Source organism: Magnolia sinica, chromosome 16, assembly GCF_029962835.1.
Source record: "Magnolia sinica isolate HGM2019 chromosome 16, MsV1, whole genome shotgun sequence".
In the NCBI taxonomy this organism is placed as follows: domain Eukaryota; kingdom Viridiplantae; phylum Streptophyta; class Magnoliopsida; order Magnoliales; family Magnoliaceae; genus Magnolia; species Magnolia sinica.
The window spans coordinates 22,213,531-22,238,655 of record NC_080588.1 but is presented as its reverse complement, the minus strand read 5'-3'; the positions used below and the strand labels follow the sequence as shown (position 1 = coordinate 22,238,655).

Genomic DNA, 25,125 nt, shown 5'->3' with positions numbered 1-25,125 from the left:
TCTGACGTTGTTCCTCGCCGGTCTACTAGAGTCTCTCGTCCTCCTGATCGGTATGACTTTTCTCATACATCTCTTCATGCTACTTTGTCCTCTATTTCAATTCCATCTTGTTATTCCGAGGCTGTTAAGCATGAATGTTGACGTGAGGCGATGGCCGAAAAACTTCGGGCTCTTCAGGACAATCACACATGGGATGTTGTTCCTTGTCCGGCGAATGTTAAAGCCATTGGTTGTAAATTGGTTTACTCGATTACGCTGCGTTCTGATGGTACTCTGGATCGCTATAAGGCCCGGTTGGTTGCACTTGGTAATAGCCAGGAATATGGGGTGGACTATGAGGAGACCTTTGCTCTAGTCGCCAAGATGACTATAGTGCGGATGGTTATTTCTATTGCAGCGTCCCAAGGTTGGCCACTTCATCAAATAGACGTTAAAAACGCATTTCTTCATGGTGATCTCAAAGTGGAAATTTACATGGCCCTGCCACCTGGCCTGACTTCCTCTTCTTCTGATGTATGTAAATTGAAGCGATCTTTGTATGGGTTGAAACAGGCTCCCTGGGCATGGTTTGATAAGTTCCGGTTTACCTTGCTTCAGTTTTCCTTTGAGCAGAGTCAATATGACTCCTCTTTGTTTCTTCATAAGACCTTTGCTGGTATTGTTATTCTTCTTGTTTACGTTGATGATATTGTTATCACCGGGACGGATTCAGACTTGATCACTCGTTTACAGTAGCATCTTCAGGCCTCATTTCATATGAAGGATCTTGGTCCTCTTACATACTTCTTGGGGTTAGAAGTTCACACGGATCCTTCTGGTATCGTTCTGAATCAACATAAGTACACACAAGATTTGATTGCTTTAGCTGGTCTTCAGGATACTTCTTCTGTGGATACTCCTCTAGAAGTAAACACGAAGTATCGTCGTGAGGAGGGTGCTCTCCTGTCTGATCCTACTCTGTTTCGACAGTTAGTAGGCAGTTTGAACTATTTGACTATTACTTGTAATGAATTTCCCTACAAGAACCCTAGGCTTTGATACCAAATTTGAAGCGGGACATGAAAATTAAATATGATATGCGAGATTTTAGGCTTAAGATCACGTTAGTTCAGAAACAATTACACAAATTCCATATCCCACTCGAAAGTCCAAACATTCAAATAAGGGGAATCTATGCGGGTCCAGGCCTACACATGATAGGGCTGGATCAATAAAAATTATGAACCAAACGATACTCAAAGATAAGAAATAATCATCCACACATGCATAGTAATCAGTCCCTAATCCAAGGGATTCACCAATTTTAAATCAAGGAACCTTAGGATAAGAAAAGGGGCATAAAATTGGAGATTTGAGTAATTTAGGGTTAGGTTTAGGGATTTTGGGTGAAAGCGGAGTGAAAGAGAGGAGAGAGACGAACCAGAGAAGTACCGCACGCGTGGACAACAACAATGGCCCAGACGCACGTGCGTGTGATCTCGGCCGCACGTGTGTGGGGTCCACTATTCAGAAAAAGGACACCTTGGTCTTGATTGGCCAGAATTGGACTCCAAAACCTCCAAATCTCAGCTCGATCCAATGTACAATTTGTGCGTGGTGCTCCACCGTAGTTTTAGCCCTCCTGTAGGTCCAGATTCTGAAATTTTACTGTGGGGAGGAGAATTGCTGCGATAGATGATTGATTCAAAGTATAGATGATGGAGTGAGATGAGAAGAATGGATGATAGAATATGGGTAGTAGAGATGGTGATAGATGGGGGCGAATCGGGATAGATGTGGCTTCGTACCACGGTAGTTAACCATTCGATGAAGGAAGGGCTTCACACCCAATTAGGCTTCACAACTCAGAGAGTAAGAAAACGCAGAATTTTTATTAATCTTCAATCCTTGAAAAAAGCTACAAGGGGTGCCTATTTATAAGAAAACCCTATACCTCAAAAACTCGCACCATGTGCGCAGCCTATTACTTGGCGATGAAGTAAACTAAAATAAAAACCAAAAAGAGAAATCTAAAGCATTCACGATGTTCTAAATAATAACAATAAGCAAAACCTAAAATATGAAATCAATCCGACGAGTAGGCCACGATCATGAGATCCCATGATGGGCTTTTCTTGACTATCGGGCCCACCTTTTTTTTGAACCAAAACTTATCTTCTAGCTAGGAGGCCCTCCCTAGACGTCGTCATCGAGCCAGATCGATGGTGGGGTCATCCTTCTGCATATGTACGTGCGTAGGGGTGGTGGTGTGAGTGCGCGTGTGTGCGTGATGTCCCCATCATCAAGCCATCTACATTTGGCTGCCGTTCGTTGTATCATCCGATACCTTCGAGGGTCCCCTAGTTGTGGGTTGTTCTTCCCAATCGGCTCTCCTCTTCGCCTTGTTGCATATAGTGATGCGGATTGGGCCGGATGTCCTGATACTCGACGGTCTGTCATAGGCTGGTGCATGTTTCTTAGTGATTCCTTGATCTCTTGGAAGAGTAAGAAACAACCTCGTGTTTCTAAATCTTCTACTGAATCCGAATACCGTGCCATGTCTGCTGCTTGTTCTGAGATTGTCTGGCTTCGTGGGCTTCTAGCTGAGCTTGGTTTTTCCCAGTCTGATCCTACACCTCTCCATGTTGATAATACTAGTGCCATTTAGATTGCTACTAATCCCGTTTTCCATGAACGAACGAAGCACATTGAGGTGTACTGTCATTCTATTCGAGAAGCCTTAGACAGTCATATCATTTCTCATCCTCATGTTTGCACTGGCCTTCAAATGGTTGACGTGTTTACCAAGGCCATTAGACAACAGCGCCATCAATTCTTTGTGGGCAAATTGATGCTTCTTGATTGACCAACATCAATTTGAGGGGGGATGTCAATCAGGACAGCATATATTTAGCGATAATTAGGTCATCTAATTATGGCATGATTGTGTCAATTGGGACAGGCATATATTTAGCCATAATTAGGTCATCTAATTATGGCATGATTGTGTCAATCAGGGACAACATATATTTAGCCATAATTAGGTCATCTATTTATGGCATGATTGTATATATCTTGTACAGATATTGTTTCCTTGTTTGTTAGCCTAGATTGATGTTAATGGCTGCAATTCAGCCTTGTAATTAGCCTAGAGTTTTTATATAAATAGAGGAACCTCACAATGAAGACATTCAAAACAAAATATTTACAATTCTCACCAAATTCCCTGTGGATTGACCTCAGTCTTACCGAGTTATTACTACATCGCAACCCTATACTTGGGTTTGTCAACCCTTGGGTTCGATCAATCCACTCTCTTCAAAAGAATTGCTCAAGGACCTCTTCTGTTGTAGGGGAGGAAAATTTGCCTTTTTGGAGTAAAATTAGGTGAGTCTCTTTCGAAGTCACTTGCGAAGCTGGCACGTGTGGAAACGGTTCTGCACGCGGGGTTTAAGTTGTCACGTGAGACAACAGTCGTCGCACCCTCCGTATTTGCTCGAACAACCGAGTCAACAAGCCATATGTCATAAGGGGAGCCACTTCGAAGCTTCGATGGATGACATGTGGTGGCGATATCACCTCATGTCCTCTCCCCACTCACCGTGCCTGACGACCAGGCTTGAGTCAAACCCAAATAGGTTTCTAGTCCTGCCGGGTTGTCCTGATCCGAAAAAGGCTCTCGATATGTGATTGAACACCTTCTCGAAGTGTCGGGAGTAGGAAGAATCCGGGCACAAGGGGAGAGAGAAACTCATGCGAGGCTCTCCTGAAGCCACGACTCTATAGCATGCACATTGACTCGAACCTATGCTCTAACAGAGCACTGAACTTCCTCCGGCGAACAAGAGTGTGCTAGCTGTGCACCTACCCCTTGAGACCCAATCTGGGGGCTCCAACACATCATCCCTCTGCTTGGTATTCCGTTAGAGAACCAAAGTCATGCACCTTCATCGACACGACTCTCTCCTCCCATATTATGTCGCTGGAGATCCTCCTGGCGCTTCCGGGCTTCTTCACATTAGAGCAAGTGGTTGTTTGACATGTGATTTAAGCCAAACCCTGACTTGAGATAACATAGCCCCTTCTCTAGTCGTAGCCACCAACGACCATCGAAACAACACCTTATCATTGTTTGCCATCTTCGGGTCTACCCAGACCTTGTCGTCAGACTCCGAGGCATGCCTCCAGACTCCTCTCTCCATTGCAGGGGCAAAATCTGCCCTGATAGTATCTCTACTCTATGCATCTCGACTATGAGAAGAGCCCTCTCCAATCACTACCTCCTTAAAGGATCTCGGTTCCCCTTCGATCCCCTTTTTCTACCCCGATTCCACCCTTTTCTTGAATCTTATAAACAATAGTTGTTGTTTTACTGTTTTCCCTCTTGAATGTCAACTTCATTTGTTCCTCCCGGTGTTCGAAGTATTGGTATCACTATAAATTTTACTAGCCAGGGATACGGAAACAATATCTTTATCGTCGATAATATCGCCGATTCTCGAAAATGCAGGGAAACATAAGGAAAACGGTGGAATTTTTTAGTGAAACTTCAAGAGATACCAAAATACACCTTTGCATATTTAAAATCAAATGTAGGGAAAAGGACGCATATTTGCATATTTAGGAATCAAATAATAGGATTTCCTTTAATGGGGCCTAAAAGCATGTATAATTAATTCAGGGAAACATGGGGAAAATGGTGGATCCATCCATCCAACCAACCATCCATCCATGCATGCACATACATACATTCAAACACACATCCATGATCTATCCATCCATGCTTTCATGCACGCATGCACACACACATATACATTATACACAGGTGTTCGTCAACGATGAAAGCCACTGAACTTCAAACTCGAGTGGAGAAAGAGGCGGGGTAGGCCTGGGTGGGGAAGTTGTAGACACCTTCCATCCATCCAATCATCCATCCATCATGCATTTCATCATACGACCATGTGCCCATAAAAAAGTTGAATTGGAAATTTTTTAATAAACAATTTTTTAGCAATATCGATACATAGGCGATATTATCAAAATATCACAGATACACTAGTGATACAAGCGGCACCTAGAATTTACACAATAAAAAATGTTAACAATAAAATGGCGATACAAGCGACTTGGAATTTACACAGTCGAAAATATTGGTGATATATTGGCGATATTGATACATTAGTGAAATTTAGCAATATATCATCGATACCTAGAATTTCTAATACTACCAATGTTATCGGCATCGCTACCGGTGTTATCGGTATCGCCAAGCTGGCGATACAGATAATATCGGGGATATTTCAATAATATTGGGGTTACTTTGAACAATAGTTCCTCCCGATTTGCTCTTTCTGGTCCAAACTTGGCCTTTTGCACTAACAACTCCATGCTTGCGAAGTGTTCACCATTCAACAACTTAATAGCTTCCTCAAGCTCTTCCACTGTTCGCATTCGAACAAATGCAAACACCTTAGGGATCCCAGTCTTTCTGAACCTAGGGATGACAACTTCCATAACCTCACCAACTCTTCCAAACACTCTCTCGAAGTTAACCGGCAACCATCCACGAGGGTACCCATTAATGTACATAGTGAGAAACACCTTTAACAAGCCATCGCAGGTCCCCTTACTCGTGGCATTCACACCTCTCTTTCTATCTACTTGAGTCCACCACCCTCGTAACTCCAAATTTTCTTTCTCCCCATCTTTCTCCAATTCCTTCCCTTTAACGTACTTCGAAAAGGGTTGGTCACCCTCTTCCTCATCACCTGCTTTCGGATTCATACCTCTTGTAGAAGGATGTTGAGACCCTTAAAACTTTCTTATAGAGGAAATGGTGCCCCTTCTAGACACGGATCTGCCTATGCCTTTTTCTCGACGAGTTGCAACTAATCTACCCCGAGATGGGCTCTTTTCTGATCGACAAACCTTCTTTAGCTTTCCCCTTCCATCCCAACCTTTGTTTTCCTTTTGTAATGGATGTCATATCAGTTGTGCAAGCTCCCAACAAATTGAAATTGGAAGCTTAAGCAGCTAACATTTCAGAGGTTGATGGATAATCTTCAAACAGATCTAATGCTTTCTCATAGAGCTGAAGATCCAAGAAAGACTATGAAAAGGAACAACATATAAATTGTTTGACTAGATCAATACAAAGAGAAAGGACCATTGTAGCTCCCTGGAGATGAGAAAGGAGCAACGTAGCTCCCTGGAGCCTCGCTGCTCGAGGCCTAGTCATTGTAGTTCTCAGGCTTCTCGACACTCGAAGGGAAGTTTTCCAACAAACCATTCTTTCCCTATCATTTTGGAATCAAGTGATAAAGGCCTTAAAATCATCAGAACCCTTAGTATGTTGCGATTGGTGGACGATGATGAAAAGCCACCCATTGGCCATATCTACGACGTGATAGAGAGCACTAGAAACAAAACCATGGACCACTTCAACTATAAAGAGCATGATTACAAGCCTATCCTAAATATTATAGATAGTAGATGGATCAACCAAATGTCGTCCCTATTGTATTCGACTAACTACATCCTTAATCTGGCTGTATTCTTTGCGTCCACTGATCGGTTTGTGCCATTGGTAACGCATATGGTTAGATTTCTTGCCGTTTTGGAAAGAATGATTCTAGATAAAGAAGAGTCTGATAAGATTTCTCAAGAGTTGGACTTATCATGAAGAGTACATGGATTTTCTCAAGAGAGTTTTTAGGCATAGGGGTATGGAATTGCCTAGTATGTATTCACTTCTATGAATTAGGAATACAATTGTTTGTACTTCTTACAAGTTACAACTTACAATGTAAGAAGTCTAAGTGTCTAACTTAAACTTATTTGCACAACTAACTAGTGGTTAATGTACGGAGTTGACCCGAACAAGAGGGATGACATTATAAAAGTTGGCCATGAGAATTTTAGTAGCAGTCAACGCCAAAGAAATGAGATTGCGAATGAAGTAGTATAAGAAGAAGATGATCGACCATTGGATGTGGATGAGCAACTTGAGCGAATAAATGATGAATAAATAAAAGAAGATGGAGTGTACGTTGAAGAACGAGATGACTTTACTGATGATGATGGCGGTGATGTGCCACAATGGGAGAGGGATCAATGTATATAGTATTTTGTAAATTGTAAGTTTTATTGTAAATTTGTAATTTCTAAGTTGTAATGTATATAGTAAGTCTTCATTCTTCAAGATTTTATTTCTCAATACAAAAAATTAAAAATTTAAAGTTGTTAGACTTGTTGTTATTTGTTACTTGTTGGTTATTAACTTATTATAGCTTTAATAGTAAGTACCAACTATTAATTACACAAATTACAATGAAATAAATAAGAAAAGCAAATTGGATTAATTCTAGCAATTTTTCCATTTTTTCAGAATTTTTCCTATTTCCCCCCTTTTTAATTGTGAAAAAACAGTGTGTGTGTGTGTGTGTGTGTGTGTGTGTGTGTGTGTGTTGTGGTTAGCTTGTTAGTACACCCATTCTCAGTTCACACTTCACCGTTAGCCACCCCCACTAGGGAATCGATACCAAGACCTCAGTGTTGAAACGAGGTATCTTTCACTCAATCTACCACTTGAGCTATGGATCAAGGTGTGACAGTGTATATACATATGATTATGGTTTGATTGATTTGATTCCTTTTAATGTTTTGTAGAATATGAGTTGCTTAACTAGAATTATTGATTCATTCATTGATGTTAGTTTCAAGGAGCGATGTCTAACTATGTAAGTGCTAATATAAGGGATAACTTTAAAATTAGTTCTATTTCCTTGTGTTGAAAGTAGTTCTTGAGGTAAACTGATAAAAGAGATAATATATAGGAGTCTAGTACCTTCAACTACCCTGGTAATTTGAAGAATTGTAAATTTGGTAAAGTAAAACTATGAAGAATTTATAGATATGTTCATTGTTTTTAGTATCGGTATCGATGCATGTATCGCATCTTTAGGATATGGAAACATATGAGGTATCGCATGAGAAATATCGTATGTATCACGTAATGTATCACCCTTTTTGGGAAAGATTCCAAAACATTTGGAAATTAATTGAATTTCTCAATGAAACTTCATGGGATATTAAAAAAGACATCAATACACATTTAGAACTTAAAAAGTCAAAAGATCACAAAAAAAATAAAATAAAATATACATGATAAGTTTTCTTTGTATAGGGTCCTAAACTATATGTGTTGTTTGACAGAAGTGATGCAACGATATTCGAAATCAGTTCATATAATTTAAATAATATAAGACATGTATGAAAACACAACCAATACATTCAAAAGCTACATTTGTCCTACAATGTATAGGGCATTTATTTAAAATTTTATTTAGATAAACTTTTAAAAAATAAAATTATTTCTGAAAATAAATGTGTGGTTGATGTTAAGATCTGCATACACCCATAAATACATAAATAACATCCACTCAATGTAAATTTTTTTTTCAAAAAAAATATTATTTACTTATTTATTGATATTTTAAATTATTATTATTATTTTTTTTTTTTGAAAAAATCCAAACAGGTCCATCAATCTATAGATTAGCCTCCAAGAATCTCACATGATTTTTCCACAAAGTGCAAGTTAAATGTGTGAAATCGGAGAAATTTCAAAATTTCCCAAATTCCCCCATTTTCCCCAAGTTCAAAGATTGGAGATCAAAATCCATGACTGAGCATGCAAAACATGCAATATAATGGAGTACTAACTTGATTCCATATATTCTAAGCAATTTAAAGAAGAGAACAATTTAAATTAGCAATAGCTCACCGATTGGGTTTTTTGGAACCACACGCTCTCCAATCTTGATTTCTGCACTCAAATCCCTATGAAAATGATTGGTCGGAATCCCTTTAACAATGTAATCCCATCAATTTTTTTTAGAGAAAATCATTTTTTTTTCTCTCATGGATTTTTGGTAGAATATTGAAATTTTTCAATAGGGGACCAATGCTAGTGTAATATCGTTGATACATATTGGTATGTTCGATATGTCTCGGCGACATCGGGGACTAATAACAGTGATATTTTCAGAATTTTGCGATGTATCAATAATTAGCAACAGCTCACCGATTGGGTTTTTGGTACCACACGCTCTCCAATCATGATTTCCGCACTCAAATCCCTATGAAAATGATTGGTCGGAATCCCTTTAACAATGTAATCCCAACAATTTTTTTAGAGAAAATCATTTTTTTTTTCTCGTGGATTTTTGTAGAATTTTGAAAATTTTCAGAAGGGAACCAACGCTAGTTTAATATCATTGATACATATCGATATGTATCGGCGACATCTGGGACTAATAACAACAGTGATATTTTCAGAATTTTGCAATGTATCAATGTATCATTGATATGTTGCGATATATTGACTGATGCTGGGAAGTTCAACTATAGCACAGTTTCATATCGACATTGTGTCATATCAGTAGTATCGGCCGATATAGAAGTTTTCCAACTATAGCCCTGCTTCATATTGACACTGTAATATCAATAGTATTGGGTAATCACTGGATACATTATAATTACCATTTCTTTGGATGACAAGCAACTTCATTAACCATTCACAGGAGTGAAAACAAGGCCAATTATAAACAACAAAAAGCAAGGAGGGCGGGATTGGTGGGCAGCCTTGATAGAATAATAGAGGAAGGGTTTGCACAACTTGTGGCATTGTCTAGCTAGTGAATGCATGGGAGGGTGGGGTATATATATATATATATATATATATTTGTCATTATTGATCAGTATCATGCTGATAATTCAAATGTTTATGCTTTCTTTTCCTGCTGGCTGTTTGTTGTGCTTATCCTTTACTTCATTTGGACAATAGGGATGGTGAGAGGATCAACCTCTACAATTATGCTCACTGCGTTGATGCAGATTGCACTTGCAAATCTGCAGGAGAGAATGCAAATTGGAGGGTATCTAATGGAAGAACTTCTCTAGTAGCTTTGCAGCTTTGGAGTGGTTTTTATCATGACCGTTGTCAAGAAATAGTGAAGGTTCTCTCTCTCTCTCTCTCTCTCTCTCTCTCTCTCTCTCTCTCTCTCTCACACACACACACACACACACACACACACACACACACACACAAATTTCTGTATTGTCATGAAAGCTCTCTATCTCACATTTCCTTCTCAATGGTTGAACAAATACCTTACCTTTTCTTCACAAAATTCCTATATCATTCATGAAAACTTTCTTCAAAAAGCAGAAGATCAATTGAAGTAACTCTAGGGAAATCATAATGTTTTGATACTAAAATCCTTTAAAAACTGGAGTATCCGAGTTGGATAACACTCAGATAAAGCATACTACTTTACAGTGACTAAAAATCTAGATTTATTGGGATTTTGAACTCTAGAGCTATTAGCTACTAGGAATTTGTAGTGAATCATGTCGTTGGGCATCATGTTGAACCTGTGATATTGGCGTATTTCTATTATTATTATTATTATGAACCCGAGATATTGTTAGGGAAGTATTTAAACATGATTACACTTATGGATAGTGACCTATTCATATTGTGCTTGAATTCTGGGAATTTGGTTACCAAACCCAATCCTTGCTATACCCAATACCGGTACCCATATTGAGGTAACATTGGATTAAAGACATTATGCTAGACTATGTATAGTTATGAGCTTTCCGTCATGAGGAATATTTCATTAAAAAAAATAAATTAGTTTAATGTTTGTTTCAACACCAATCTTGATTGATATGCCAGACTAGACATACAACTTCATTGCATGATAAAAATAGGTTTCATTTTAAAGGCCCAAGATTGACAATGTCAGAATGCATAACATTTTATATGCCTAAGGTTTGTACTTCACTTATGTCCAATTGTTGGATCTGGAAAATACAGTCTTGTGATGTGCAGCATTAATCAAACCAAGAAACAATTATGCAGACTCCCAATTCATGCACGAAATAGTGAAATATACAATAACCATGTGCTGAGGGATTTGAAGTTTTGAAGCCTCCAAGTACCATAGGATTGATAAACAACATTTATTTATGCTAAAATCCACATGCTCGATAAATTAAAACTCTTTTTTTTTTTTTTCTATTGTGATTTGCCAAATACTATGAGAGGCTAAACAGTGTATTGTACGAATTCACACAAAAGTACAAATTAAATGCATTTAATTATTGCTTGAACGAAAAAAGAAAATGAAGAGAAAAAGAGGAAAAAGGCTTCAAATGGTTTGAGATTGAAGTGTTGGTAAGAAAAACAGTTTCCTAAATCTCTAATACACACGGGGAAGCGAATTTGATTGTAAGACAGTATATCTTTCAAGGGTTTCTAGCCCTGCAAGCATCCCTATGTGCAATTGGCACATGTGTTGGACATCCAATCATAACTGTGGTCCACCATGAAGATGGCTAGGTGCAAAAAAATTAGGTCATCTCACACCTCTGTACAAAACAATATGGAGTTCTCCTGAGGAATCAACCCTAACAGTGGTTTTTCTTTTATTTTTTATTTTTGGTTCTTCTTTCAGCAGGTCATCTATATGTTTGATGGAGGGCAGATAAACTGAAGCAATAAATTTGCAAAACCTGATATGAAGTTCGTGGTTTGATGTCACTTCAAACCTGAACTTCCGCTAGAGCCACACCACTGATAAGATCATCACGCCTGAAAATTTAATCCAACATAGATTAGGAAAAGAGAAACAAAGAAAACTTTTTCTTTTATTCATCATTCACCATACAACATTCAAGGTTTTTATATATCGTATGTAAAACCCTAAAATCACGTGTATCCCTTCGGCTATTTTTTTCCCTTCAAACTCTTTCAAGAGCTACTAACTAGTGCTCCAAGTGGGATCCATGTATTTGCCAATAGGCTAATAGAAGAGGTCTTTAATACAATTTATTAGTCTTTGTACAATATTATCTTCTTCTTCTTTTTTTTTAAAAAAAATTTTAATTTCTTTTTTAATTTTTTGAATCTGCCTCTCAAATTAACCACTCTTAACGTTATCTTAACACACCTAGTTGCCAAAAATAAGGAATCACTAATTGCAAAATGTCACCTAAGACTCCACTCTTATCAAAGCTTCCAGAAGACACCTAAATAGAAAAACCAGCACGAAATCTTTTAAAAGCCAAACTAATAAACAAGTGGACCTTATTAGCAACCAGTCACAAGCTTAGAAGGTTTCTAGTATTAGTCATAGGACTAATCGGCCACATCCTAGCATTATTTGTATAAAAGAGCCCTAAATCCCTCTAAAAATATGGTAAACTTAATAGTAGATCCCTAACAAAGTGCCCCAATGCTTCTTCATATGTGTGACCTTGCGGGGCCTACCTCATGATGTGGTAACTTAAAGAAATCCCTAAACAACTAGACCTACCAACTTCTAACTAAGATCTAACATGTTGATACACATCTTTTGGATTCGGCAATCCATGTATGATGTTTAAAAATATGAATGTGATTCTTGTGGGTCCTATCTAATGATAAGGTAACTTAAAGAAAGCCCTAAAACAACTAGACCTACCAACTTGTAATGAATCTCTAACACATTGGTGGACCTAGTGTTCGAAGTATCAGCATTGCTACAAGTTTTGCTGGCCAGGGATACGGAAACAATATCGATATTGCCGATAATATCGTTGATATCCGGGAATGCGGGGAAACATGGGAAAAACGGTGGACTTTTCAACGAAACTTCAGGAGATGATAAAATGTATATGTTTACATATTTAGAAAAAAAAATTGTAAAAAGAATGCATATATAACAAGTTTTCATTTAATGGGGCCTTAAAAGCATGTGTTGTTGTAAGAAATCAGTCCAACTATCCCATCCGCCCTCTTTAACCATCCAACCTTCCATCCAAACATCCATCGATATTGAGCACATGATATTTCACCAAGAAATCATCAACAATTGGCAAGGAAACGAAAGATTGTGGTCTCAATATCGTGCATGCTGCAATATCGATAATATCAAGATATTATCAATATTATCAATGACAAATTGAGCAACACATACAATCATGTGCCCATGAAAAAAAAATTTGAAATCAAAATTTTTTTTTCCAATAAACAAAAATTTCATAATATCAATACGTTGGCAATATTATTGAAATATCGTCTTGTAACGACCTGAAAATCGGGGGTCGAGCAGTAGCCCAACTCCCGAGTTCCAACACATCACTTATGCAACATAGAAAATGATGATTAAATGTTGTCTGTATTAGTGCTTTAAACATGAGTGGGATTATACCAAACAACATATCATACTTTAGAGACAGTTAAATTACGCAAGCGGAAGACTGTGATAATTATATAAAATGTATAAACTGTTATAAGTCTCCAAAGTGTGAACATGTTACCAGGTTAAATATATACATGTATACTCTCAAAATGGACAAAATGAATATACATGGGTGCTCTGAAATGTAAAATGACAAGTGTAATGGCATCTAGACAGCATCCCTGCAACCCCGTCGATCAGAACACGGTCTACATAGACCCGCCTGATAGCTGCATATAGGAGAACTCCTCCTCATCATCGTAAAAGTCCAGCTCTGCCTCGAAAGCATCGTCATCATCTGCATCTACAACAGGGTCTGGTTGGTGTTTAAAACACCGTCCCAGAACATGGGAGTGAGTAATCAACTCAGTGGAACTATAAGGCAAAGGTTAACATGTTATCAATTCAGTTAAGCAGTAATGATAAAACAGTATAACAATCATGTCCTAGATTACTCTTGTTAATGCAAGAATGATATGCGGTAATGATGCATGCCCTCGCCTACACTCCCTCAGCAACTTCATCTCACGTTCGCGCATAGCATCCTCCCGAAACGTGCGCTTCCTCGCCAAAGCACATGCAGTGCGGTGCATGATCGTGATTAGTCAAGTTATTAATTAGGCATATTCATACAGCAGGATTGGGAAGCTAAGGTACCTCCCTTCATATCATTTACCCAAACATTGATCCATCTAGGGTCGTTAATCCTAATTAATCACATACGAAGAACAGTTCCAGGTAGCTACGGAGCGGCTCGTCACCTCAGCACAGGCCTGGTTTATACTCGAGGTTGTTACGGAAAAGCTCGTCGCCTTAACGTAGTCTTAGAGTATACTCGAGGTCACTACAGTCTCGTCACCTGATCGTAGGCCGACAGCTTGAATACAGTATCCCATACCACCGTATTCGGCTCACGAGTCTAGGTTGCTCATTGGACACTACGGGGAGGCTTGTCGCCCCAGCGTAGGCTGACAGCTCGACCACGGTGTCCCATACCACCATGCCCGGCTCATGAGTCTTAGTGGATCGAGGTACCAAAGTTAAACGGGCCTTTCGCTGGTAAGTTTGGTACCTTAGATTCAAGCAGTAGTGTCCATACATGGTGAACATATATTGGGTCAATCAGGTTACTTGACAAGCTCGACTGGTACGAGCGTACGTTGACTTGATCGACATGGAGTGCGTAAGCATTCCGCGTGGCCTAATCACTGTCGATAATCAGCGTACGACTCGGATTCCTCGAACGTATCCGTTGTGGCTAAGCAGTACGGCCACCGATCGTAAACCATTACCAATTGCCTGGACTACATCGTAGCCCCAATCACACTCCAACCAATAGCATCCACATGTGATATTCCAAGACAGCATGTGACAACCAAATCTAAACATAAATCCCATTCGAGCATTTCAACAAACACATACCACACATGTCATCATATATAGGCATTTATCTGTAAATCACATAGTAGTAAGATAGGTGGCATAAAGGAAACTGTAACTATATATAAGGGAATTGAGAATCCTATCTCAATACCCTCAGTAAGTACATTACATCAAGCATTTTCTCATTCAGGTATTTTATCAAACTCTTAGACCACACATATTGCATACAGGTAATAAATTAGTTGAAAACACATACTATAGCTAGTCCTTTCACAAGGAGTAGCCACGTATACAACGATCATGTATTAGCGATCAATAATCATAGCAAGCACAAATCATAATTCCATACTCATTCAAACATTTTTACAAACACTTAGACTACACACTTCAACATACATGGCGTATGTTGGTCATAACATGTATTAGGACAAATCCTTTCACCAAGGAGTTGTCAGATATACAACAATCATATATCCACGACGGATAATCATGGCAAGCACGAATCCAAATTCCATACCCATTCAAACATTTTTACAAACACATGAATTACACTATATTCAACATAGTTCATATATATCTGTAAAGCGAGGGAATCATCGTATCTAGCATGAGAAATGGCAACCAAGTCAGTTATAAATCATTAACCGACATTGACAGCCTTGAAAACCATAACCTAAACGTTTATAGTCCGCACCTTTCGCCGATAAACTCGTAACGGATTTTGTTTGAACACTCGCCCTTTAAACTAGACTTTGAATACCTAATCAATAAAACGGGTTAGCTATTTCACCGATCTACGTATTTGGATTCCTAAAACAGGTTAGGGTTAGGGTTTCTTACCCAAGAATGGAATCAGAATCTCCGGTATAGCGACACGGAAGCGGTAGTTACGTACGTGGAGTAGTGGGATCGAATCCCAGGAACTATCTCACACTCGCTCTCTCACTTCTCCACTTTCTCCTTCACTTTCTCTCTCTTTTCTCTCTTAGGGTTTAGAATTCGTATGGAATGAGATAGGGGTGGGTAAAGGCCCTTATATAAGCCCAGAACTGAAGGGAATGGCCCCAGGGCCATAGTACACTTAGGTTATAGCCAAAGAGTAGCTGTTTTGGTCCAACGGAGCACATCTGGAGGCCCCTTATCTGCATACGATATGGGGAAAGTTTCCTGACATTAGATCTAGGTCAGGTTAAGTTTTCGGTCCGATCGGATTTACGGAACGACCGCAGAGAACCAGTTTCAGTTCAACGGTCACTGTCACTCGATCAGGGCCACAAGTACACTGACCTGCGTATGAAATTTTCCCTGATCCGAGGGTGTATTTGGGTCAGATTTTGACGGTCTGAAACCTTAGAATTGGCCCGCAAGCAAACGGCCCAGTTTACTTAAATCTGAGTACATTTTCTAAAGATATTCGCGTTTCTCACACACTTCGCTTCGAGATAAAGTTGTGCGTTTCTGGATACTATCTGAACTTGATTTCCGAGATGTTCGTCAAGCCCAGTAAGGCGGTCATATTCGTATTGTCTCCTGGTAATCGGACTTTTGACGTTCGATACAGGTCCGATACGGAGTTTCGGTGTGCTCCCTAGAGCAACCGAGTTTTGAGATTGATTATAAGTTTCAGGGTAATGTAGCGTCAATGATTCTACTTGTTTTGGGTCTTGCAGTTCGTATTTAAAGTGGTTCAGGCTAATTTCACAGATAATTTAGTTTAGCACTTGATTAATTTTCGTCTAATTTTTAAAGGATTTGGTCCTGAGCGATTTCTGCCTGAGGTGGAACTTGGGTCTTTGTACGGATTTTTTTCCTGAGACGTTAAAATCTACCCCCCTTAAAAAAATTTCATCCTCGAAATTAGTACCTTCTCGTACTCCTCGAGAATTTGGGGGTATTTCTTACGGACCTTGGCTTCTGTCTCCCAAGTAGCCTCTTCCTCAGTGTGATGCGTCCATAACACCTTCACCAACGGGGTAACCTTACTACGCAACACCCACTCTTTCCTGTCTAGGATACATATCGGCCGCAGTACATAAGTAACATCCTCATACAACTGTACTTGTTCCCATTTGATGATGTGGGAAGGATCAGGAACGTATTTTTTCAGCATAGATACATGAAATACGTTGTGCACGCCCACGAGTGGTGTGGGCAAAGCAAGGCGGTACGCGACCACACCCACCCGGTCTAGTATCTGGAATGGACCAATAAATTTCGGCGTGAGCTTCCCCTTCTTGCCAAACCGAAGGACTCCCTTCATGGGGGAAACCCTAAGAAATACATGGTCCCCAACCTCGAACTCTAGCGGTCGCCGTCTCGTATCGGCGTAACTCTTCTGTTTGCTCTGTGCTGCAAGAAGTCGACGCCTGATAATGTCGATCTTCTCTGAGGTCGCCTGTACTAACTCGAGTCCAATCAAACTTCTCTCGCCAACTTCCGCCCAACAATGCAGTACTCTACATGGGCGCCCATATAGTGCTTCGTAGGGAGCCATGCCAATGCTCACTTCAAAGTTGTTGTTATAAGCAAACTCAGCATAAGGAAGACAGTCATCCTAACTGTCTTTGAAGTCAAGCACACAGGCCCGCAACATGTCTTCTAACACCTGATTTACCCGTTCCGTCTGCCCGTCAGTCTATGGGTGGATTGCGGTACTGAACTTCAGTTTCACCCCCATTGCTTCATGGATACGAGTCCAGAAGATAGACGTGAATCGCGTGTCTCGATCCGACACGATCTCCATAGGCACTCCATGCAAACATACTATCTCCTTGATGTACAACCTGACCAAATTGTCTGCAGAGTTTGTAACTCTGATCAGGAGGAAATGAGCCGATTTCGTCAATCGGTCCACAATTACTCAAATGGAGTCATGTCCCTTCCTCGTCTTCAGTAATCCCAAATGAAATCCATAGAGATGAAATCCCATTTCCATTTAGCTATAGGCATGGGCTGAAATAAACCAGGAGGTCGGTGATGCTCCGCCTTGACCTGCTGGCACGTGAGACAATGGGATACATACTCCGCTATGTGGGCCTTCATGTTGTCCCACCAGTACGAACGCTTCATGTCTCGATACATCTTCGTACTACCCGGATGCATCACCATCTTCGACTTGTGAGCGGCTGCTAGAACTTCTCTCCATAAGTCATGGAGATTCGGGACGCACAGGCGGCCACGATATCGCAAACCTCCATCTAAACCAACCCTCCATTCGGAGTCATCACTGTCGCTCACCAGCTCTCTCATTTCGGCCAATTGCTCATCCTCTTTCTGAGCCGCTATGATCCCATCATCCACAAGTGGCTGCACACGAACGTGTGTGACGCTCGTAAACGGCTCCTCTACCGTGAGCTTCTGCTCAAAATCTCGCACGAACTCCATCATATTCCACTCCTCAACCATTAGCGGAGCCGCAAATGCTATCGCTTTCTTGCAGCTCAACGCGTCTGCCACAAGGTTGGCCTTGCCAGGATGGTAGGAGACCTCGAACTTGAAGTCCTTCAAGGTTTCCATCCATCAGCACTGCCTCATATTCAAGTCTCTCTGGGTGAATATATAACGAAGGCTCTTGTGGTCGCAAAAGAGCTCGAACTCCTCTCCATAGAGGTAATGTCTCCAGAGCTTCAATGCAAAGATGACGGCCGCTAACTCCAGGTCTTGCGTAGGGTAATTCTCCTCATGTTTCCTCAACTGTCGCGATGCATAGGCAATCACCCTGTCCTTCTGCATAAGGACGTAACCCAACCTAACACGAGACGCGTCGGTATATATAGTATATCTGACCCCTTGCTTTGGCAATACTAGCACAGGGGCGGACGTCAGCTTGTCCTTCAGCTCCTGAAAAGCTGCTTCTGCCCTCTCATTCCAGGCAAACTTAAGATCCGTCCGAGTCAGCTATGATAACGGCCTGACAATCTTGGAAAAGTCCCTAATGAATCGATGGTAGTAACCTACCAGACCAAGAAAGCTCCTCACTTCAGTAACTGAACCGGGTTGCTCCTAGTCCTGAACTGCGACTACCTTAGTAAGGTCCACAGCTATCCCTTCCCTGGACACCACATGTCCCAAGAACTTGACTTCCGCCTTCCAGAAGTCGCACTTCTTGTACTTAGCGAACAACTGGTTCTTTCTGAGCGTATCAAAGACTACTCGCAGATGCTCCTCGTGATCTTCCTGACTCTTGGAGTATATCAGGATGTCATCTATAAACACGATGACGAATCGGAATAGATATGTCCGAAACACTCGGTTCATCAAGTCCATGAACACGGCCGGGGCGTTTGTGAGTCCAAACGACATCACAAGAAACTCGTAGTGCCCGAAGCTGGTTTTGAACGCTGTCTTCTGCACGTCCTCATCCCTGACGCGCAACTGGTGATACCCCGACTGTAAGTCGATCTTCGAGAAATACTATGCCCCCTTCAACTGATCAAACAGATCATCTATCCTGGGCAATGGATACTTGTTCTTTACCGTCGCTTGGTTCAACCTGTGATAATCGATACACAGTCGCAGAGATCCATCTTTCTTCTTCACAAACAACACGGGTGCTCCCCAAGGAGATACACTCGACCATATGAAACCTGAATCCAACAAGTCATCAATCTGTCTCCTCAATTCCTCCATCTTACATGGAGGCATGCGGTACGTAGGCAATGAAATGGGTCTCAGACCAGGCACAAGGTCAATAGTAAAATCAATCTCGCGCCGAGGAGGTAATCCTGGTAAACACGTCCGCAAAATCTTGGACTACTGGTGTGTTCCCCAACGTCGGCCCATCAATATGCTATAGTAAGGTAGCGTAGCAACTGATGTGGTAGTACCGACCTGCACTGGAAATGTAAAGGTCGTACCCTCCGGTCCATGGGCAGTCACCAGTCGGGTATAGCAATCGATCTCTGCCCTCATCTCGATGAGCCAATCCATGCCGAGGATCACATCATAATGACATAGCGAGGAAACCATCAGGTCGACGAGTACTGTTTGGCTCCCTAGGTCTATCAAGCAACCCTTACACATCTTGGTGGAGTCTGAGAAGGTCCCCATGGCAGTAAGGAGTCTCATCCCAATCATAGGACTAGCTTCCAACCCTAGTCGCTTAACTGCTGCGCATGATACTATAGAGATGGACCCGATATCCACCAATAAGAAAACTGGAATACCTTGAACATGCGCCGTGACTTCGAAAGCCATCGGTGCTGTAACTGTTATCTCGGATGCCTCAGCTGCAAGTGAGTGCACACGAGCCTGTTGTGGACGGTTCGACTACGGTACCATAGGCCGTTGAGGCGGCTTAAATCGAGGTGCAAGTGGCTGAAAAGATGAAGGCGCAGGTGCTGACCGTAGAGGTGGAGCTGCAATAGTCTGAGGAAGCTGGCGGTTGATTCTCTGAGGCAGCGAGAAGCCGCTGTCCCTCATCCTGCTGAAACAATATCTATTCGTGTGGCTTGTCCTCCCGCAGTAATCGCACTGCAATCTGCTCGCCCCAGCTAAGTTGGTGATACCGCAAGCCTAGGAGGCGAATCCGCACGTGGCCTCTTACCTAGGAACGGCCTGGTCGGAAAATCAGGGCGGGGCCGAGGACCCACGGGTGCACGAGTACGGGATAGACTATCCCCGTCCCGTTCAGCTCGTGTAGACATGCTCACCAGCTCAGCATAACTGGGTATGCTAGCGCAACACATCTTCAAGCGTAACTCGGGTCGCAGACCCTCAGAAAATCGTCGCATACACATCGGCTCATCAGCCAATATCAACAGAGCATACCTAGCCAGCTCCGTGAACTTGTTTTCATACTCAGCCACGGTCATCCCTCCTTGTCGGAGGCAAAGAAACTCTCCCTCATTACGGTTGGTGAGAGGGAAATACTTCTCGTTGAAACGCGTCTTAAATGCATCCCATGTCCACATGTAACCAGCAGCCAGTCCTAAGGATGTTGTCCCACCAGATACTGGCTTCCTTCTCAAACATGAAGGTGACCAACTCCACCTGCTCCGCCTCAGTGCAGTGCAGCGGCTTCAGCATCTTAGAGATGTGGTCAAGCCAATACTCGGCCTCCTCGGGTCGGTGAGTACCCGCAAAGGTAGGAGGTCGCAAGCGCTGGAATCGCTCGAATGCGCCGCTGGCACTCGTGTTCCCAGCAGGGTGCACAGGTGGTGCAGGAAAGGTTGCATGCATATTCTAGGCAAAAGCCCCTGCTATGGAGGCCAAAAACTGTTGTTGGTGTTGCTGGTGCTGCAGCTGCTGTTGCTGCATTAGTAGCATTACCTGCTCCAACCATCAGGAGGAGCCGACTGTGGCATGTGAGGCGTCGAGGTAGACGCACGGTTCTGCTCGTGAACCGAGTGTGTATAAGGTGGCGGCCCAGTAGTGGGGCCAGTGGCCGGTAGTGAGTCCAGCATCATGTCCGTGTCGGGGCCCAAGCTGGGGTCTATGCGGCTATCGCTCAGGGGAGGTACCCCTTCAAGCAATCCACAAAGTGCTAGACGGGTAGTGTTCCGAGTAGTCCTCGGAGGCATGCCCTATACGCAACACAGGGTGCAACATGTGTTAGATTTAGCATAACAGCACTCAATTACTCAAGTGGTTTACACATCCCATAACAAAAGAACTTCATGCATTTCATTTAACCAAAATTGTCACAATACATGAGATGCCTTACATGAATCATGACAGAAGATGCATGTGAACTAATCTAAACAACTTTAAACACTAGAGCACACAACCTACTCTACCATACAACCAAACCTGGTAAGACCATACATAGAAACAAAAGAAACCAGCAACAAGGCATACTAAAAGATGACTACATATATGACTAGTCGTCAGAACCCGGCGACCCTTGTCTTGCACACAGCACAGGATAGTCCCCGGGGTGCCGTAGGGGTGCGGGGTCCACTTTGATTCCCCCCGATTTGCGTCGTTTGGGCCCCCGACTCTGTTTGAGTCGTTTCGGGTCCCATTTCGCGTATATTCGCGCTTTTCGGTTTGTTCGAGTATGGGATCTGTCAATTCATCATTTAAACCTGTCGGTTGATGGTCTAGGAAAGATCTAGGGTCACCACGCATGATCTTGGATGCATACAAGCCCCGATTTCAACGGTCAGTTTCACCTGGCGGCGAAACTAGGAGTCCTGTGATCATTTCTACGTTTTAACGCCCCCTCCTAAGTCAAAGTACATCAGTGTGCGTTGTGTGACCATAACCCAGGTCCAGTTTTATCCAAATCATGCTTTGATACCAACTTGTAATGCCCTGAAAATCGGGGGTCGAGCAGGAGCCCAACTCCCGAGTTCTAACACATCACTTATGCAACATAGAAAATGATGATTAAATGTTGTCTGTATTAGTGCTTTAAACATGAGTGGGATTATACCAAACAACATATCATACTTCAGAGACAGTTAAATTGCGCAAGCAGAAGACTGTGATAATTATATAAAATGTATAAACTGTTGTAAATCAGAACATGGTCTACATAGACCTGCCTGATAGCTTCTTTTTTTTTTTTTTTTTCCAAAAAGAATCTCAAATTTTCATTGACATGGATAAAAGAGCTTACAAAAACAATGAGCAGAGGCTCATGCCAAAATAAAAGCAAAGACCCCCTGCTGAACAAGAATACACATTCGGGAGGCCCAACCCAAAGGCCCTCCTATCATATAACAGAGAAAAAAATCAGGAAAAGTTGAGAGATTCGAACCGTCCCTAATCCTGTCTTATCTAGGACCCGCCTGATAGCTGCATATAGGAGAACTCCTCCTCATCATTGTAAAAGTCCGGCTCTGCCTCGAAAGCATCGCCATCATCTGCATCTACAACAGGATCTGGTTGGTGTTTAAAACACTGTCCCAGAACGTGGGAGTGAGTGATCAACTCAGTGGAACTATAAGGCAAAGGTTAACATGTTATCAATTTAGTCAAGCAGTAATGATAAAGCAGTACAACAATCATGTCCTAGATTACTCTTGTTAATGCAAGAATGGTACGTGGTAATGATGCATGCCCTTGCCTACACTCCCTCAGCGACTTCATCTTACGTTCGCGCATGACATCCTCCCGAAATGTGCGCTTCCTCGCCAAAGCACATGCAGTGCAGTGCATGATCGTGATTAGTCAAGTTCTAAATTAGGCACATTCATACAGCAGGATTGGGAAGCTAAGGTACCTCCCTTCATATCATTTACCCAAACATTGATCCATCTAGGGTCGTCAATCCTAGTTAATCACATACGAAGAACAGTTCCAGGTAGCTACGGAGCGGCTCGTCACCTCAGCACAGGCCTGGTTTATACTTGAGGTCACTACGGAAAAGCTCGTCGCCTTAACTTAATCTTAGAGTATACTCGAGGTCACCACGGGCTCGTCACCTGATCGTAAGCCGACAGCTCGAATACAGTGTCCCATACCACCGTATTCGGCTCACGAGTTTGGGTTGGTCATTGGACACTATGGGGAGGCTCATCGCCTCAGCGTAGGCCGACAGCTCGACCACGGTGTCCCATACCACCATGCCCGGCTCATGAGTCTTAGCGGATCGAGGTACCAAGGTTAAACGGGCCTTTCGCTGGTAAGTTTGGTACCTTATATTCAAGCAGTAGCGTCCATACATGGTGAACATACATTGGGTCAATCGGGTTAATTAACAAGCTCGACTGGTACGAGCGTACGTTGACTTGATCGACATGAGTGCGTAAGCATTCCGCATGGCCTAACCACTGTCGACAAACATCGTACGACTCGGATTCATCAGGCGTATCTGTTGTGGCTAAGCAGTACGACCACCGATCGTAAACCATTACCGATTGCCTGGATTACATCGTAGCCCCAATCACACTCCAACCAATAGCATCCACATGTGATATTCCAAGACAGCATGTGACAACCAAATCTAAACATAAATCCCATTCGAGCATTTCAACAAACACATACCACACATGTCATCGTACATAGGCATTCATCTGTAAATCACATAGTAGTAAGATAGGTGGCATAAAGGAAACTGTAACTATATATAAGGGAATTGAGAATCCTATCTCAATACCCTCAGTAAGTACATTACATCAAGCATTTTCTCATTCAGGTATTTTATCAAACTCTTAGACCACACATATTGCATACAGGTAATAAATTAGTTGAAAACACATACTATAGCTAGTCCTTTCACAAGGAGTAGCCACGTATACAACGATCATGTATTAGCGATCAATAATCATAGCAAGCACAAATCATAATTCCATACTCATTCAAACATTTTTACAAACACTTAGACTACACACTTCAACATACATGGCGTATGTTGGTCATAACATGTATTAAGACAAATCCTTTCACCAAGGAGTTGTCAGATATACAACAATCATATATCCACGACGGATAATCATGGCAAGCACGAATCCAAATTCCATACCCATTCAAACATTTTTACAAACACATGAATTACACTATATTCAACATAGTTCATATATATCTGTAAAGCGAGGGAAACATCGTATCTAGCATGAGAAATGGCAACCAAGTCAGTTATAAATCATTAACCGACATTGACAGCCTTGAAAACCATAACCTAAACGTTTATAGTCCGCACCTTTCGCCGATAAACTCGTAACGGATTTTGTTTGAACACTCTCGCCTTTTAAACTAGACTTTGAATACCTAATCAATAAAACGGGTTAGCTATTTCACCGATCTACGTATTTGGATTCCTAAAACAGGTTAGGGTTAGGGTTTCTTACCTAAGAACGGAATCAGAATCTCCGGTATAGCGATACGGAAGCGGTAGTTACGTACTTGGAGTAGTGGGATCAAATCCCAGGAACTATCTCACACTCGCTCTCTCACTTCTCCACTTTCTCCTTCACTTTCTCTCTCTTTTCTCTCTTAGGGTTTAGAATTCGTATGGAATGAGAGAGGGGTGGGTAAAGGCCCTTATATAAGCCCAGAACTGAAGGGAATGGCCCCAGGGCCATGGTACACTTAGGTTATAGCCAAAGAGTGGCTGTTTTGGTCCAACGGAGCACATCTGGAGGCCCCTTATCTGCATACGATATGGGGAAAGTTTCTTGACATTGGATCTAGGTCAGGTTAAGTTTTCGGTCCGATCGGATTTACGGAACGACCGCAGAGGACCAGTTTCAGTTTAACGGTCACCGCCACTCGATCTGGGCCACAAGTACACTGACCTGCGTATGAAATTTTCCCTGATCCTAGGGTGTATTTGGGTCAGATTTTGACAGTCTGAAACCTTAGAATTGGCCCGCAAGCAAATGGCCCAGTTTACTTAAATCTGAGTACATTTTCTAAAGATATTCGCGTTTCTCACACACTTCGCTCCAGGATAAAATTGTACGTTTCTGGATACTATCTGGACTTGATTTCCGAGATGGTCGTCAAGCCCAGTAAGGCGGTCATATTCGTATAGTCTCATGGTAATCGTTCTTTTGTCATTCGGTACAAGTCCAATACTGAG

General features: G+C 41.8%; 1 protein-coding gene across 2 annotated transcripts in view; it reads left to right on the top strand.

Annotated features, from left to right (window-relative positions):
* Positions 1-25,125, top strand: part of LOC131228497 (uncharacterized) — a 134,357-nt gene that overhangs the window by 90,325 nt on the left and 18,907 nt on the right. For both annotated transcript variants that reach the window (XM_058224179.1, XM_058224178.1), the window contains exon 8: positions 9,827-9,998. In XM_058224179.1, the coding sequence (XP_058080162.1) occupies positions 9,827-9,998 (172 nt within the window). The remainder of the gene's footprint in view (positions 1-9,826; positions 9,999-25,125) is intronic.